The sequence below is a fragment of the Calonectris borealis genome, chromosome 1 (assembly GCF_964195595.1).
Source record: "Calonectris borealis chromosome 1, bCalBor7.hap1.2, whole genome shotgun sequence".
Classification (NCBI taxonomy): Eukaryota; Metazoa; Chordata; class Aves; order Procellariiformes; family Procellariidae; genus Calonectris; species Calonectris borealis.
Genome location: NC_134312.1, coordinates 40,607,401 through 40,625,251, shown reverse-complemented (window position 1 = coordinate 40,625,251; position 17,851 = coordinate 40,607,401). Strand labels below are relative to the sequence as shown.

Below are 17,851 nucleotides of genomic sequence, written 5' to 3'. Positions count from 1 at the left end.
GAGCTTAAGCATCTTTTAAAAAATCCTGCTCATAGCTGCTATGTGTTTGCTGACTACATAGAGGATTGTACATTCAATCTCAACCTCACAAAATATGTGACCTATTAGAAAGTGCTAAAATAGATTAATATGCTGAAAGGGAAACTATGCAGCCTGAAAGAACAGCAAGGAACAAGATCACTACCAGCACAAAGAGTGGAGGTGGAGGACTACGTGATGATAAGAACAAGTGAATTCTTCCTTTTTTCTGATATATACTGTAGGCGATAAGCTTTTACTGATTACAGACATGAGGCTAGAGAGCACCCTTCTTAACCATTGTGTTTGGCATTTGAACAAGTTTAAAATACACCTACCTGAGACCAGTGGAATTTTCTCTAAGGTTCAACCAATAGCTTGAGGCAATCTACTCTTTTTTGCCGATGCTCCTGGGATTTTCTATATTATTTTTTGTATGTCTGATATGTTTATCCCTCCCATCTTCATCTTTATCTCTTCATTACAATTACCTTTCAAAAACATGCTAATTCCCCCAAATATCTGTCTTCTTACAAGTGCCTGAACCAGCTGACCCCAGCTCTATTTTCAAGGCTATTTTTTAAAGCAGTAACCAACGGTATTTTAAAAAGATGCACGGAGACTGTGTTAAAAATAATCCATTGTATCTCACTAAATGTAGACGGACTGTTAAATGAAAGTTATTTAAATGAACAGCCCCATTTTATTGTCCACCCAGCGCCAGTTGCCAATTCCAGTTCTGGGAAAGAGTCAAGAAAAACACTCTTCTGGAGTGCCTGAAGGCTTTGTAGTGAGCGTCGCATGCTCGCATTTATCAAGAAGTCTCAGGAGTTGACTCAACTATTGTTGATTGTCAGGGCACAATTGTGTATTTAGACTTTTCTTTTTCCCGTATTAGCACTGAAAACTACACTCACAGGGAGGGGCATGAATTGCAGATCTGGCAGATGATAGTAGCTATATGTGTCACATGGGGGGACTGTGGATCTTGTGAACGCTTTTTTCCATGCAAATTTCTGAGTATTTTATTGCCATTCTTGATGTCTTCGGGGAGAGAGCAAATTTAGGATGTTCGACTAATTCTGCAAAAGACAGGATTTGAACGAAACCAGTCAGATTGGCCAGCATTATTTCAGAAAATGTGGCTTTCACACACCTTACACTATTAAGGTAATGAGCATCTATTTTTAGAAAAGTATTTATACAACAGAGATGATTCGGTTCAATCAGCTATTGGGTTATCAAGTAGAGTAGCAGCTTAAAGATCACATCTGGTGCTAAAACCTTGCATTTCACTGATATTTTTATCTGGTTCATTTTTAGCAGGATTTACTGGGAGTTATGCTTTATGGCAGTTAATTATATTAAAGGGATTGTTTCATTTTGCTGCATAATGTAGGCTACTGTCTAAACATATACCAGTTTCTTCAGCAAGAGTTTGTAACTAAATACAAACAAGTCTTTTCTGGGATTCCTATTGTTGTAGAACTGTCTATTCTCTCAGTGGTTTTTTTACCTGTGCATTGGATATTAAAAAGAAGGTTTTCTTTAATTGTTGGAGTTTTTTTTATTTACTGAACAAGTCAGATTGGTCAGCATTATTTCAGAAAATGTGGCTTTCAAACACCTTACACTCTTAAGGTAATAAGCATCTATTTTTAGAGAAGTATTTATACAACAGGGATGTTTGCTTTCAGGTAGACTACAAAAATACTTTAATGGAAATGAATATGAAGTTGCAGCTGACTTGAAGATAAGCAAACTATTGCAGGGGAAAAATAAAATGTTTCATATTGTAAATACTACTTCTTCATCTCCTTTTTAGTAGATGCTTGTCAGATACATTGCTGAAATAGTATAACACTACTGCTTCATTAAGAATTCTGTATATAATTTTGTGTAGCTGTAGCAAGACTGATGGATTTTTTAACATTCGTTTCCAGTAAGTTATATAGTAGACAACTCAGATTCTGCAAAATACTTTAACATGCACATTAAGTCCCATTGAATTCAGTAAGATCTAAGGGCACATTTACATGCTTTGTTGTATCAGGGCTCAGGAGAGTAAAGAGGATAAAAAGTCTTGTGAGGAAAGGATAAATTCTGAATCTCTTGCTCAAAAGCAAATCCCATTTGGAAAGAGTAAACTTTATAAATTTAATTCTATGAATTAAGGAATGTTCTAGAAAAAAAAATCTTTAATTTTGAATATGGAAAATAATTCCTTTAACTGAATTTCATTGAGCTTTTAAGATTAAAAACAGCTGTTCAAAGTGATCAGTGATAGAGGGCCATATCTGAAAAACTCAGATCCTGCAAATCAGGCCTAGGTCATTCATTAAGAACCCTGCAATATCTTATTTAGGAATACTTCTGACATGAATAACACCTCTGTTGAATTAATCTGAACTTTCCAGACAAATACATTCTGTGTAAAAATTAGATACGAATATGGCTCCATGATCCAGTTTGTTGACGACACGGATGCTTGCTTTCCAGAAATGCGTGCTCTATTGGCCAGAAAAAAGAGGAATCTATGGGAAGGTTGAAGTCCTTGTTAACAGTGTGCAAGAATGCGAGAACTATACTGTCCGTCAGCTTACAATAAAGGTAACAATCTGCATCTGAGAAGCATTGTTCCTAATGCTTTGGGTTTTTAATGTTAAATGAAGTTAAAGTGTTTTTTTTAAAGGGCATAAGTTTTTACAGGAGTAACTGAGCTATGAAGCTCACAGCTGCAAGGTATGATTGAGACCAAAGCGCTGGAACACTTATTGCTATGTTCCAATGTACAAGATTATCGTATTGCTGCTTTGTATCACTCTGGCAATAAAAAAAGGCTTCAAAAAGAGTGCAAGTCTCAGTCTCTTGAATTATATTTGCTTTGAGGCCTTTTTAGCATTGCCAAGGTGACGTAAAGGGATTTTAGTTAATGAAAGAACTAGCATAGCATCATTCTGAAAAAGATACGCTGCTCATGTTATGTGCTGAGTGCATCTATAGCCCATTTGAGAAGCTAAAAATATAAGGAGTTTATACGGAAAGCTTCATGCTTTCATGGTTCTGACTAAACATTAACTGTGCAAAATAAGGCAGATGCTCCTCTTCTAAGTTACTCCCCATATTACACTTACGTGCTATCGGATTGCATCATCTGCTGCTCCTGACAGAGCATTACAATAAATAATGAATTGGGAAAAGTTGTGTGGTGTTTCAGCCCAGGCAGTGAGAAGTGGGCAGAAGTCATATCGTCCAACACAAACTACTCTAGCCCATATTTAGCCCCTTTGCTTGTAGAAGTAAGTGGTAGCAGCCTCTCTTGGAGAGAATGACTGGACAAACTGGGATGTTTGATTAATCTAGAAGGGCAGTTCTTCTGCACCTTTAACTTAAATACTCTTACAGTTTTAGTATCAGACCCTTATGACAATGTCCTTAAAAGCTAGTGGAAATATATAATAATTTAGCAGTTCAGAAGCCCAGATCAAGCTAATCTCTCTAGATCTTATTGCTGATCTAACACAGACCTCTGACAATTCCCAGTTGACAACACAGTCAGCAAGTCAGTAGTCAGGTGGACAGAGCAGAACTCACGTAGCTGGAAAAACAGCTAAGTTTTCAGGTGCACAAACCCTTCTTACAACTGTGTCCCTGGAAGCACGCCTGTTCCCTGCAATTGCATCCTTCGAGTCTAATAAAAAAAACCTGTTAAATCTCTCTTAACATTTTTACTGTCTTTTTACCATAACATTGAGAGAAATAAAAAGAATTGTTCACCACAAGTGTGCATATAAAATCTCCATGTTATTTTCAGCAAGGGAGTCAGTCCCGGAGTGTGAAACACTACTGGTACACATCCTGGCCGGACCACAAAACCCCCGACAGCGCTCAGCCTCTGCTGCAGCTCATGCTGGATGTAGAAGAGGACAGGGTGGAATCACCTGGCAGAGGGCCTGTCATTGTGCACTGCAGGTAATTTGCAATCCTTCTCTTAAATGACTGCCCAAAGCAAGGCCACAGCTAATCACATCAAACCGTCCTCCTCCTAAACACAGAACGTATTTGGGGAAGAGTAAAATTCCCCAGATCCTTTTTATGCTAATTGACTTTTTCTGTTCATATTTGCGGATTTGAGTTTTGGAGAGAATTCCCTTGTTGCTAGCAAATCGTTTCTGAACCATTCTCCCCTTCTCTAATGATACATCTCTTACAGTTGGGATAGTACTTTTTGGTTTTTTCCTAGAAGTACATCAAAACCAGAACTTTTCATCTTGAACCACTTCTTTTCAACTCTATATTTAGGAGATTTAGAGAAATGGAAGCCAGATTTGAACCACCCATCATTTTTCAAAACCAGAATGTGATGAATAAGGAACTTACCCAAATTTTGTGCAGCTGTTTTTATCAGGAATAATAGTTTCCCTAAACAATCCACAATCTGTGGATGGCTATTGAGAGTCCCATTTTTCCAGTAAAGATCTTCAGTAATGAAGGTCTTCACAAGAACGGGGTGTCTTTCTGAGGTGAGGGATATGACAGCAAGCTCTGTCATAAGCAGGAATTTATTCATGATTAAAGACCCAGATATCATCTCAGTTGTGATTAAAATCAGTAGTTTTTCAGTGACAACTCAGCTATCTATACGCTCACTATACTATGGTCTACAAAATGGGTAAACTCACTCACACACTATTTTCTAGTCAGATAGTTTCTTCCCTTCTAATCTGAGTTGCAGTTGAGGTCATCCAGGTCTTAGAGAGCCCGTGCACACTTTTAAACTTGGACCTCAGATACAACTGCACAATTCTTAGTTATTTCCAGAGGAGCATTGCAGTGCACACTCAAACGATGATCCTTAATCTGAAGCAGAAACGCTTTAATAATTTCTTAATATGACACAAGTGGAAAAAAAAGTAATTCAGTTTTTTGTACATGTCTTCTTGTAGCCTGTCAGCATAGGGTGCTGTCTTACATCAGTGATGAGCCCATTCAGGACTCGGGATGTAAGAAGGACTTTACTTCTTTCAGCAAAGTAGTTCCTATTCTGCAAAAGAATAGGCAGAAGAGTAAACTTCTGCTTTGGTCGTTAAAATCAGCAGATCTGACTACACACATGCCAAGGACACAGATTTCCGAAGGAAGAAAGTTTTAAGTTCTTACCAATCCTTATAGTGGCATTCGCTGGAAAGGTATATGTTTCCTTTCTCATATCACTCATCGAAAGCATGTGGTAAATATGGAAAATATCTCCTTAATCTGTCCTTTGGATGTGTAGTTAGTACATCGAAATAAGTTTGTGTTTAATGGCAACTAGGTGGTTTGGGATCAAATACAAGTTTTAATTGAGAGATTTCAAATATAAAGGGAAAAGATTTTTTTATTTAAATTGAATCAATAAGGAAGAATTAGAACACAGAATTATGTTCTGCAAATGTAAAACTAATTTAGCCCCATTTAGTCAGTGAGACAAGTTGACCGAGAATCTGAACCACAATGCCATTTTCTACTTCCCAGAAGAACCAGCAATTTGGCATATTGGAGGACGTGTAAGAGTTTCTTAAATGAGAATAAGGGATAAAATTTTCATGCTCAGAAACTTGACACTGTTATAGTTATTGCTGGAAATTTTTGCTTTTCTTTCCTCATCAGCTAGTGCATGAATATGTTCTATAAAAAGCATACTGCCTGCATCTCTTAATCCCGAAATGATAACATTTCCACACTCCCAATTGACAGACCACAGTCGTTACGAATGAGCTACTACATGTTAAACTCCTAAAAAAAAGGGAAAAATAGAAATACATATAATAGAAATATATGTATACCATGTGTGTGTGTATATATAATATAAATACATATTTAATATACTTCAAAGTAAGTAGCTTTCCATATTTTCTGGATATACCAGGAAAGCAATGTCAGGCAAGTGAAGAACAATGTCATTTTTATCTTGCACTGTCTGAAATAAAGCTGTGTAATAAGATAGGACCGGCATGCCTGAGCTGAGGAAGAAAACACATTAGAAAACCCGTCTTTGTTTAATACATATTAAGAACTTGTCCAAGAACACTTAATCCACCCCAAAAAAAGGGAAAAAAAGAATCCTTCATTATAGCCAACTTCACTTGCATCTGAATTGTTTAAACTTCTTAGCCCTGCTTTCAAGGGTTTCAAAATATTTGAGGAAGCGAATGGGGGTATGCATTAGATTGCTTTCTCCAAAACCTTCTTTATAAACTATGTGCTTCTCCTTTTAGCTACATTTATTCCATAGATACTGATGTCCAAGGAGACAGGCTGTCAACTCAGGATCTTCATCTCACTCGATCCTTTCTTACGCTGCCAGTTTTACATCTCATTATTCCCTCACGGTTGGCTTAGACATCCTCATATATTTAATATTGCTGAGTCCTCTTGGAAATTTTCACTTCCAGATGGGAGGGCTCTTGAGTCTCTAAAGCACTCCTATCTTTCATTCTGTGGTGAGTAGAAGTGATTTGTTTCAGCTGCAGCAAATGGACATACTCCTGGTAACACTTTGCAATCAGATATATCAAGCTTCCATCTGAGATACTCAGTGTATTCTTCCTGGCATTAATTTAAATAACTCTTGCAGTGCTCTTACAAGGCAGGTAGCATTCATACCCATTGCAGAGATGAAGAAAGCAAGGCACCAAATGGTTAAGAATTTACTATAAAGCCAGGCATGGAGATCTGGACCCCTGACTCCATGTTTTAACTATTTTCCTCACATTTTCCTGCCATGCAGCATGACAGGGATGAGCTGCACTGAATTCCACATTACTTAAGAAAGAAACAGAGTGGGGCAGAGATTCTCAAAAGTGTTGGAGGCCCAGGGAGTAAAAATAATGTCAAAATGGTTGTTTCCAAGCAGGCATCAAGAAAACCTGGAGAGTTACAGTATCAAATACTTCTCCCTCCTGCAGAATCACAGGAGAGGGGGTTAACTTCATCAGCATGGTTCTAGGTCCTTTTTACCTTCATGGTTAGAGGTATGGTTAGCAGAACCCCTGTATTCTTTGAGGGCTTCAAACATTAAGCCCTGCTGACTTTTGCCTTTAGGTGGGCTTTTCCCCCAGCTCAATGCATACCTCCATCATTTGCTTGGGCTGTGCCAGAGAATATTTGGACTTTGTAGTGCTAATGGAGATTGTTTTTCCTACCATACACTTGTGTGCAAACTAGAAACATGTAAGCCTCACAAATTACCCACAACAACTGGACTGCTGGAACAGTGCACGCTTTCATTTATCTCTAAGAAGGTTGAGCTGAGAAGTCACCCTTGCTAGTCAGGCACCCAGAAACTGTGGGTTCTAGCAATTCCAAGTTTTGTAGTTTTAGTGTTTTCATATCTGTTTAGTGTTTTCCACTTAACTCCTTTGATCCGTGAACTCCATTCCCCTATTAAATTTTGCCTTCTTTTCAGTGCTGGTATAGGAAGAACTGGATGTTTTATTGCCACGGCCATTGGTTGTCAACAGTTGAAGGAAGAGGGAGTTGTAGATGCGTTGAGCATTGTCTGTCAGCTACGAGTGGATCGGTGAGTTCCAGAAGAACCATAGATCAGTCAATGATTCTGAAAATCAGTCAATGATTCTGAAATCATTATTGAAATGATTCAGTAATGATCAGTAATGATCCTGAAAACCTTTTCACAGTTAATGTTGCTTTACATGAAGTGGCTGCCATCACTTTTGCTGACTCTTACGACAGCATTAGCTGAATATTCGAAGTAACATTTGTATTTAGATCCTGAGTAAGGAATATTGTTTTCTGGTGAAACTGGGTGAGACTCCACTGAAAGAAATTCTCCTGAGACGGCAGCTCTGTGGTTGCTGGGCACTTGGCACTCCTCTTTTCCCCTCCTGGAGCTTTCTGCTGTCTGCAGCATCCCACTAGGACACATGAGACACGGGGCAATCTGGAGGCAAGGGATTGTCTTTGAGCCTGGATTGACAGGGACATCCAGGCTCACTCAGTGTGTCGATTCTTTATACAGCAGAGAGAGCCAAATCTGGTGCTGTTGCTATTCCCTCAGTTGTGCTGAGGGTCCTTTTGAATTGGGTTGGCAAACTTACCCAGCTTAAGAAAATAGCAAGGCATTTGTTGCAGAATTTTCTTAAGTCAGATCAATTCCCTGATTGAATTCACAGCTTGGGAGCAGGAACACTGTAAGCCAGCATTGTTGCAGAGTGCTTTGTTTTGTGAAACCATGGCTGAAGAGAGATTTGTGTTGGAAAGGAGGATGTGGGTATTGTGCACAATGGAAGCTGCTGGTTTGGTTGTATTTTTCTTTCTTATTCTGCTTGGGGAAACAGGATTTTGTATAAAGTAAATAAACAGGCTTGCACCAAGAATAGAGAAGTCTCATTCCTCTCCTGCTGTAAGTACCAAATCATATAATCTCCTTGCAAGTACATTAACTGCTTCTGACATATATTTCTTCTTTAAACGGAAACAATCCATAGGGGTGCAAATGCTGAAAAAGAGCTCAGGTCAAAGGGACAATACAGGATTGTTGTGTTCTGAAGAGCTCTGAAAGGTACTGGAACCATGAATTGCAGAAGGACCAGAATCCATATAGTTGACCATCTTTATGGATCACCTCCTCTGCCTTCCCCTCCCACGCGCCTTCATCATACTAGAGATTGTAATGTGATCCTTACGGGGCAACATGAGCCACTTAGAGTGTAAAATTCTCCAAGGGGAGTTCCTGACCTAAAAATCTCAGCAACAAAAAAGATGGAAGAGCTGAGGGAAAAATGCTTACTCTGTTTTAAATTATCAACTCAAAATTTCCAACACTCCATTCTGATTATCTCTTCATCTTATTGAAAAAGGTTTGTAGTGCTCTCCCCCATTTTAGTATTACTATTATAAGATAACCTTTTTCTTATTGCTTTTACACTCCACTGTAGAGAAGTGGAAGCAAACTCAAAATTTTTTATGTCATAATTTCAGTCACAGAAAAAATGATCCAAATTTTCAGCATTATAACTGACAACACAATTTCATCAAGTGCATCTGACTAATGAACTTTCTTATATGTATTAGTATCCTAGATAAACTTGGAAAGAGAATGAAAATCTGACTCAAATGTAAACATTCATAACAGCAATCTCAGTGACACAAAGCTTGTTATAAAAATTGTTAACTCTTGGGATTTGTGCATTTCTGTATTTTTTTGAGTTTCAGATTATACGAATAGACTCCAGAGATCTTGCTTAAAGTGCCTCAGCTCTTCATATTCTCAGGCATTGCCCAAGACAAAAAGTATATCTGTGTTTTAATTTTTAAAGACATTTTTCTGGGCAAAACTCTGTAACCAAAAACTTTTTCTTTCCTTTTTCCAATTGGCCATATTGCAGAATGGGTCTCGCTCACCTGGCAGTCAGTTTATAGCACGGATTGGTAAGGCACAGCTTAGCAGCCCCTAAGACTACAGTAGCCACTGCCAGCCCAACCAGATCGCGGGTTCATAAAGTGGACAAGTATTACAGTTACACGGACAAAGCTCCACGAGACCAGGTTCCCCTGATGTCCCAGTCCTGACGCGCTGGTCATTGGCAGGTGGCGTGTGAGATAGGGTTATTACATGTGCCGTCAAGCTGGCAAGATGAACTTAACGTCCCACTAGACACGTCTGCAAGAGCTGGCTCTGGCCGTAGCTGTGTTGCACTTCAGTTACCAGCGTGGGGTACAACCAGGAGCCGAGCAGGAACAGAGATGAGGCTGTTTTCCTCACCATGCTAGCCAGCAGCTGAGCGCCAATTTATTCTTTGTACATCAGATTGCCCTCACAAAACAGAAAAAAAGAGAGTTCATCAGAAAAGGATGGTTTTATCTGACCACCTAGGAGCCAGAAACCTGCCCAAGAGGTACAGTGAATCATTTCATCTCTGATACCTCATCTCCGCTGGGATCCCAGGTAGGCTTGCTCATGCTCAAAGCTGCGCCACCCAAATGCAGACTTACTGACGGAACAAACACACTCAAGGTGTGTTTGTGTATCCACTTGTGTCTGAACTTTTTGTCACATGGGTCCGTGACATTTCTACCAAAGTGAATCAAGCAATAGGAGAAAAGAAAAGAGCCGCGCTTGAGGGACTCAAAGTGATGCTGTAGTGATTTACCAAAACATTCCCATTACCCAGCACACTCAGTGAGAACCAAACAAGCATCCAGGCAAATTGCAGATGGTGGCAAAAAGTTATGCTGAAAAATAGTTTAATTAACTGCCTATATAGCCCCTCTGGAAACGGAATTTAAAATAGAGCTCCAACAGAGAATGAGACAGGAGAGCTCTGTTCCCAGGTAAGGTATGTCCAGATGCCACTTTCTTTTTAGCTATTTAGTATAAGTTAAGGGGTGAATGGATCTGGCAGTAATCATCTGTGCTGAGTTAACAAGAGGAAATGGACCATCCACTCAAAATCTTGACCCAGGATGGAGATACAGCCATGCTTGGTGTGGATTCATAGAAAGACAGACCCACAGGTCTGCTCAGCTTACTTTTTTTCCCAGTTCATTTTTTATGTTTTGCAACAGAAACAGGAAATGTTTGATGTGAGGCATCTTCAAGACTTACTGTGATATCGAGAAACTTTGCACATTCTTAACCTTAAAGGCACATTCTTGGCATGACGTCCGACAACTTTGCTCTTGGCTCCTCAGACAGGATGAAAAGAGTTTCCAGTGTGCGTCAATTCATTGTTTAAGTGTTTTGACTAATCGTTTCAGGTTAAAAAAAAAAATCTCAAACCCTCCATCCCATTCATTCTGGAGCAGACTGCATCCAGCTGCACTAGCAGCAAGCCAGAGGGCAGGGTAAAGGACCCTTCCCTCCCCTGTGGCTGCCCGGGCAGAGCTTGTCACAGTCCCCGAGCCCTCAGGACACCAGGGGCTGTTTCTTCCTAGCACCACCCCAGAGAGTCCCAAAGAAGCAGAGAGCCCAGCAGCTCTCAGAGGAGCTGGCAGTGTGGGCTGGCAGAGGACGAAGGCTGCACACCCAGAGGTGCTGTAGCTGTGGGTACATCCCTTCTGGGCACTAGGGATGCGGGAGAGGAAACCTCCCTCCTTGAGCAGATTTCCTCCTGAAATGCTCTTCCACACAGCCTTTTGCACAAACTGATGTCTTAGGGTCACAGATAATTCCTTGTTATTAAACGTGAGCCTTGCACAAAAACAAAGGGGAGAAGGACTTGGGGATTATTGGTAGATGAAAAATTGGACGTGAGCCAGCAATGTGCGCTCGCAGCCCAGAAGGCCAACCATATCCTGGGCTGCATGAGAAGCAGCGTGGCCAGCAGGTCGAGGGAGGTGATTCTGCACCTCTACTCTGCTCTGGTGAGACCCAACCTGCAGTACTGCATCCAGCTCTGGAGTCCTCAGTACAGGAAAGACATGGACCTGTTGGAGCGGGTCCAGAGGAGGACCACAAAAATGATCAGGGGGATGGAACATCTCTCTTATGAAGGAAGTCTGAGAGAGTTGGGGTTGTTCAGCCTGGAGAAGAGAAGGCTCTGGGGACACCTTTTTGCAGCCTTTCAATATATAAAGGGGGCTTATAAGAAAGATGGAGAAAGCCTTTTTACCAGGGCCTTTAGTGATAGGACAAGTGGTAATGGTTTTAAACTAAAAGAGGGTAGATCTAGATTAGATATAAGGAAGAAATTCTTTATTATGAGGATGGTGAGGCACTGGAACAGGTTGCCCAGAGAGGTGGTAGATGCCCCATGCCTGGAAACATTCAAGGTCAGGTTGGACGGGGCCCTGAGCAACCTGATCTAGTGAAAGATGTCCCTGCCCATGGCAGGGGGGTTGGACTAGATGACCTTCAAAGGTCCCTCCCAACCCAAACCATTCTGTGATGCTATGGTTCTATGAATCCTGTGTATAATAGCACTGACAAGGCCAAGTCGTCTGAACTTCTGTATAAGACTCAGGTGCCCCTAAGCTGACAGGCAAACGTGCGCTCGTTTGCCCAGACAGGGTTCAGAAGCACCGTAACATCTCGGTTATGCTTGCTAGCACAGGGCAAATGCGGTAGTGCTGGGTTCAGCCCCAGCCAGACTTATACATGCCTTCTTGGGGAGTTTGTATGTTACTTCAGCGCTGAAGGGGAAGGAGCAAGGATCACCCCGACAAACAGCCTAGTGCAGCCAAACTTGTTTTAACCTGCCCTTCCTGCCAAGTCCTTCTCCCTGGGTCTGTTCCCTTCCTCCACCCCTTCCACACAGCAGACCTAACCTGGGAAACGCACTCCCTTAGAGCACATCTTGGGGGAACATTGATGGGGGACACAGGGAGGGAAGCTGGCTGGGAAGGGGTTGCGTGGGCAGGGCAGGACACAGCAGTGAGGAGGAAGGAAGGAGGCTGAACAGCACAGAGGACCAGAGCAAAGCCCTCCCATCACCTTTAGATTCTCGCTGGATCTCCAGGCAGGGGACAGGCACAGGGGAGAGCAGGTGAAGGCAGCAGGCAGCTAACAGTTATGAATTTGTGGATGTCTTTGTTGGCAAAGCTAAGATGCTGCTGCATTTTGCACCAGATGGGACCATTTAAGGGCCTGCGATTTAATTCCTAGGAATAACGTATCATAATAGACATGCAGCTCACTAAAAGGTGTTTTACAGTTGCCTGAGCTCACTGGAGGAGCAGAGACAGATGGTTGCTTGCTTACAGAAGTAGGTATTATTTTAATTATGTTTTCCTGCCACAGCCATTTAACCATCCAGAAGCACTAAGGAAAATAAAAGGACCTTATAGTTGTAGATAACATTCTCTAATACTAAAGGACAATACTTGTTGAGGCAGTTTTACCATTTTTCGTATAGCTTTGTATATCAGTAGACCCTCTTGTTGCTAGGGTGTCTGAAGGGATCACATGGGGGTTTGCCAGACCTTCTCCTGTTAAGATGCCTGGCTTCGACATTGCTCTGGATCCAAATCCCTCAGGAATTTGATTGTTTCAATTAAGATCTAGCTGAAGCCAAATAAAACACACATCTTAACGTCTTCCTTCCCACTATGGCCGTTTACTCTTTCATCCCCCCAAAGGTAACTAGCTGCTCCAGGGTATGCTGAGGATGAGCTGGGGGCTTGGTTCTAGAAGCAGAGTAGGCGGCTTTGAATACCCTGGCAGATGAGGTAATAAAAGTGGAATTAGGTAAACTTGAGGCTTCACTCCGTGAGAAATGAGACCTGGAAGACCTTAGTACTGTCAGAAAGAGGCTCAGTTTAATTTCAGAGCTGAATGGTACCACTCTTACTAAATATCACACCTCCCTCCTGTAGGACATCATCCCCTTCCTACCACACTGCAATTGGCACTGGAGATGTGCGACTTGATCCTCATACGTAGACCTGAAAAAGGGATTGTTATCAGGTGAATGTATTAAATGTAGGCACCTAATCCAAGCTGGCTGTAACTAACTAGTCCTTTTTATGGTCAAGTTAAACTCTTTTGTATTGTTGATGCTGAAATGAGTCACTGCTGTAAAATTTCTTAGGTGGCTGCTGTTCAGACAGGATGCATTGTAGGCGTTAGAAAGAGGACAGGAAGAGCTGTTCTCTGCACAGGCGATCTGAGGGTCACCAAAGGTTAGATTTTTAGTAAAGGACAAAAATGAAAGGCCAGATTCTGAATACTCCCTTGCTCCATCAATAGTAATGCTGTATCCGTGTATCTGGCCTTCCTTGCCCAAGTGACTGAGCAAATTCTCTATGAATGTGTTGAATTCGAAATGTAGGTTTTAACAATGTAAATGCCAGATGTTTTCCTCTCTAGTTCTTACCCTGATGGAATCGGGAATGGTGGCTCATGCTGGGCATGTGCTGGATGGCGTAAGTTCTCAAGAAAGCACTTCTGCTCAGGCAAATCTCCCACTTACTGAAGCAAACTCTAAGTCAAAAATTGAGAAAGGGGCTTGTATTATCTGGTGGTCATGGGCTTGGCAGGGGCTGGAGGTTGTTGCATTCTTAAGAAATAAGATTTCATTCCAATGTGTTTTCTTTTCAGGGGTGGAATGGTTCAGACCAGCGAACAGTATGAATTTGTGCACCATGCACTGAGTCTGTATGAAAGCAGACTTTCTGCAGAAGCTGTCCAGTGAAGCCAAGGAGGGTAAAACCGAATGTCAGTCTCCTGAGGTAATTTGTTTCATTACCTACCAGCAACTTCTTCAAGGAGTTTACTGCAGTGGGAAGAGCGGCTTTGAGGCCAACTTCTGAAAGGATTGTGGTCGGTTTGGCAAAAGTGTAGAGATTGCTGGACCCTTACTGTGTATGAATGTATTGTGAGCTTCTCAAAAATGATTTATAAAGAAGGTACCGTACTGAAACTACACACGGATTTCACGTAAATATCTAAAGGTGGGTTTAATTCTGTAATACTGATATCTGCCATATGGAATGTATGTATGTGCTACTGCTGCAGTCGGATGGACATTGGAACTTCCACAGAAGAAATGTTTATCAAGTGTATAAATGCTTTAACGTTTGCAAACTGTCTTGTGAATGGACTGTCAACTGTACTGTAAAGTGCTATTACTGATTATGTGGTGAGCTTGTTTCTTGGCCACATAATATTCCTTGCTGCTAAAATTGCAAGTGTTCAATTATGGATTAAAAAAAAGAAGATGAGATAATAAAAAAATTAAAAGTCTTGTTTTTGAAAATATTCAAAAGCAGTTAATATTTTATATGGAAATATATGTTCTTCATACTATTAACTATTAAATGTGTATTTAGTGTAGGTCTTACTGAGCAGTTGCAGAGCACAATGTCTGTTATTCAGTGTGTATGTATTTACCCTATACTGTTGATTGTCTTAGAACATGCTTCTGCTACAGACCCGAATCCAGTGTACTTGCAAATTGTGTAAGTCATTTTACTTTTAAAAGAAACTTTGTAGCATATATTAAATGGTAAGGATTTTAAATATTTGTCAGTCTTTTATTAATATGGGATTTTTTGCTTATGTTGTTTATCTGCTCTATCTCTTTCAGTAAGAGATAGATGCCTTTAGTGATATGAACTGTTCCACGACAGGTTATACCAGAAAGAAAATGCTGCTATGACTGTTTTCTTTACCGTTGAGTAAGAGTTTGTTTTTAAGAGAAATGCAAAATTGGCATTATGACTTACAGCACTGGGAGGTCTGTTTACAGGGTATAATGAGTTTTTAATGCAGTGATGTTGACTTTGCTTCATACTGCTAATAAATTACACTTGATATAAAATATTTACTGAAGTCTCTATTCTTGCCTAGAGTAGTTAATGCACGACACGCTCTTGTACCCCCATAAACAGGGACCGCCCAGTACAATTTGGTTAGCCTCCACCATGGCTTCAGACCACTGGAGAGCCAATCCAGAGGACACGGGCAATCTATGACATGGAGCAAGGTGGATCACCTGATGGGAAGGCAAAACCAGCATCACTCGATCCCTCGGGGGGGAGTTTGTGTAAGACCCGGTGCAGACCTCAGAGCTTTCCCTCCTCCTCTTCCCCTTCTCCTCCCCCTCTCCACTTGGCTTTTAGAACTTGTGGAGTCAGAAGTATCAATATCGAGATTTTGCTTGATTACGTATAGTTACAAAGCAATGTGTGTTTATTCCCTGGATAATACAGTATATCCTTATTCAGCACCACCCAGATCACCTGCAGACTTGTAATATTTCACAGGCAACGAGTTACACAAAAGTATAATCTCTTTTCTTTATTCAACATCGTCTCTTTTAGTTTCCTGGGTGTTTGAAAACCTCCCTCTCTTTTGCTGTATTTTTCCAAAATAAAGCAACTAGTAAACTCTGAAGAATCATATGAAAGGACAAAGTGGTGTAAAACTCCCCAAAACAATTGAATAGAAGGAAGTGCTCGTCACTGACTTTTTCCCCCTGTGAAGGCACATTTCCTTCCTAGCCTTCGCTTCACTTATCTGAGGTGGGTTTTTTTAAGAGAAGCATGGAGAGTTGCTAGAGGGAAAATGGATTCTTTATTTCACGTCCTGGTTTCTACCTGTCTTGCCTTGACGTTCTCAGGTAAGTGTCTGTCTCTCCACTTCCCCGCCGCCGTATTGCTCTTTCTGCCGCCGAGCAGAGCCCTCCGGGGCAGCTGGCGACTTACAAAACCCAAGTCATTTCTTTGCTTCGGTTCATACAGGAGGAATGGGGGGCAGGGCCAGCGTAGCCTGTTCTGTTTAGATTTCTTTCCAAAGGAAAATAAACTGTCTCCTTCTATGTTGAAGATACGTCTTCTTTTTTTAAGATCTCCTGCTAGACAATCCAGGAGCTGAGCTTTGGGACAAGCTCTTCGAAGGAGAGATTCCTATTTTTTATTCCCACTTTGTGAAACTTCCAGAGCCAGGAGCTTTCTGTCATGCTTAGTTAGAAAATACCCAGGTCTGTAAAAACAGGGGGATGACAAACCTCAACCAAGGGAAATAAACACACGTTTGGTTTAGCACTTTGTAACTGATGAGGCTTGAAATGTTTGAGTGAGATTATAAAAAGACAAAAACCTAAAAAAGATGTGGCAGGGAGGCTGCATTTGAAATATCCAGTTCTGTGTTCTGTAACAAGTATGGATTTTGTGTTGGTAACTTTGGGGTTTTTTGATGAATGCGTTGTAATTCTCTTCATTTGAGTGTTTGGTGTTGATCTTTAAGCGTGGTGGCACAAAGAGCTAATCTAACGTGCATTAGGTTGGTCACAAAACTAACAGCTAGAGACATTGGAGTAAATCCAGTAAAATAGATGTACTTCCTATCACTAAAGAGCCTCCATTCCTGTAAAGGCACAGGCACCGAGAGGCACACAGATTTGGGAATGTCCTCTTACATGGTTTCTTCAGAAACACAATGAGTTTTACTAAAACAATTTCCAGGCAGTAATATTGGAAAAAGACTGTGTCGTTAAACGGAAAAAGGACTGAGAGCTTGTGTAGATCTCTGTATGCTTTCAAGCAGGGGAAGTGGGGTATTTAGAATTGGTATTTAAAGTTAATAGTTCTTGGATTTCTTTTATATCCAGTTTAATTTTTTCTCCATTTTTATATATAATGAAGGTCAAGGTGACCTTTGCCACAATAGTTTGCTTTTTGCATTCTCACTCTTTACATTACCAGCACTTGCATCATGTGGGTTGTACGTCTGGGTTTTTTTAAAAGAGGTTCAACACATGGAAAGTTCATGAAAAGTTCAGCATATAGAAAGTGGGAAGAGGGATTTATTTGCTGATGTATTTTAAATCATCAAGAATTTGCTTTTTGTTAAATAACCATGTGTAATCTCTTGTATTTTTCTGGAATTTTCCTCTTCCAGAAGGGTTTCTGATTATCCATGTCCAGAGACAGCAGTGTCTTTCAGAAAAGAGAGGAGTCGTTATGGAAAAGTGCAATATGACCAACCTCAACCAGCAGTGGCAGTGGACAGCAGATGACAGGCTCCTCCACGTGAAATCTGCCCAGTGCCTGAGCATCTCTACACGCTCTGCCCTGTCATCTCGCAGCATCGTCGTTGATTGTCCCCAGGCAGTCAGGTGGACTTGCCACGAGGAGGATGGGCTCCTGAAGGTGGCCAACAGCTCTCTCTTTCTCACAAAGCAAGGTCAGAAGGTAATGGCCAAGCAGAGTAAGAAATACCTTCATACATGGATGCAGCTAGAAGCCAGCGAGACGGGAAAACCTGTCTATGTAAATCTGTGCTCAAAGCAAGGTGAGCTACTCCTTCAAGGAAGTATCCTGGAAGTTTTGGTAACAAAAATGTCTCTTTTATGCTAACTCACATGTTAAAAATGATGATATTTTATTC

General features: G+C 41.0%; 1 protein-coding gene across 1 annotated transcript in view; it reads left to right on the top strand.

The window, feature by feature from the left end:
• Positions 1-15,277, top strand: part of PTPRR (protein tyrosine phosphatase receptor type R) — a 166,554-nt gene extending 151,277 nt beyond the window's left edge. Inside the window, exons 11-14 of the mRNA XM_075154684.1 lie at positions 2,518-2,628; positions 3,833-3,990; positions 7,466-7,579; positions 14,060-15,277. Of these exons, the coding sequence (XP_075010785.1) occupies positions 2,518-2,628; positions 3,833-3,990; positions 7,466-7,579; positions 14,060-14,153 (477 nt within the window). The 3' untranslated portion in view covers positions 14,154-15,277. The remainder of the gene's footprint in view (positions 1-2,517; positions 2,629-3,832; positions 3,991-7,465; positions 7,580-14,059) is intronic.
• Positions 15,278-17,851: the final 2,574 nt, after the last annotated feature.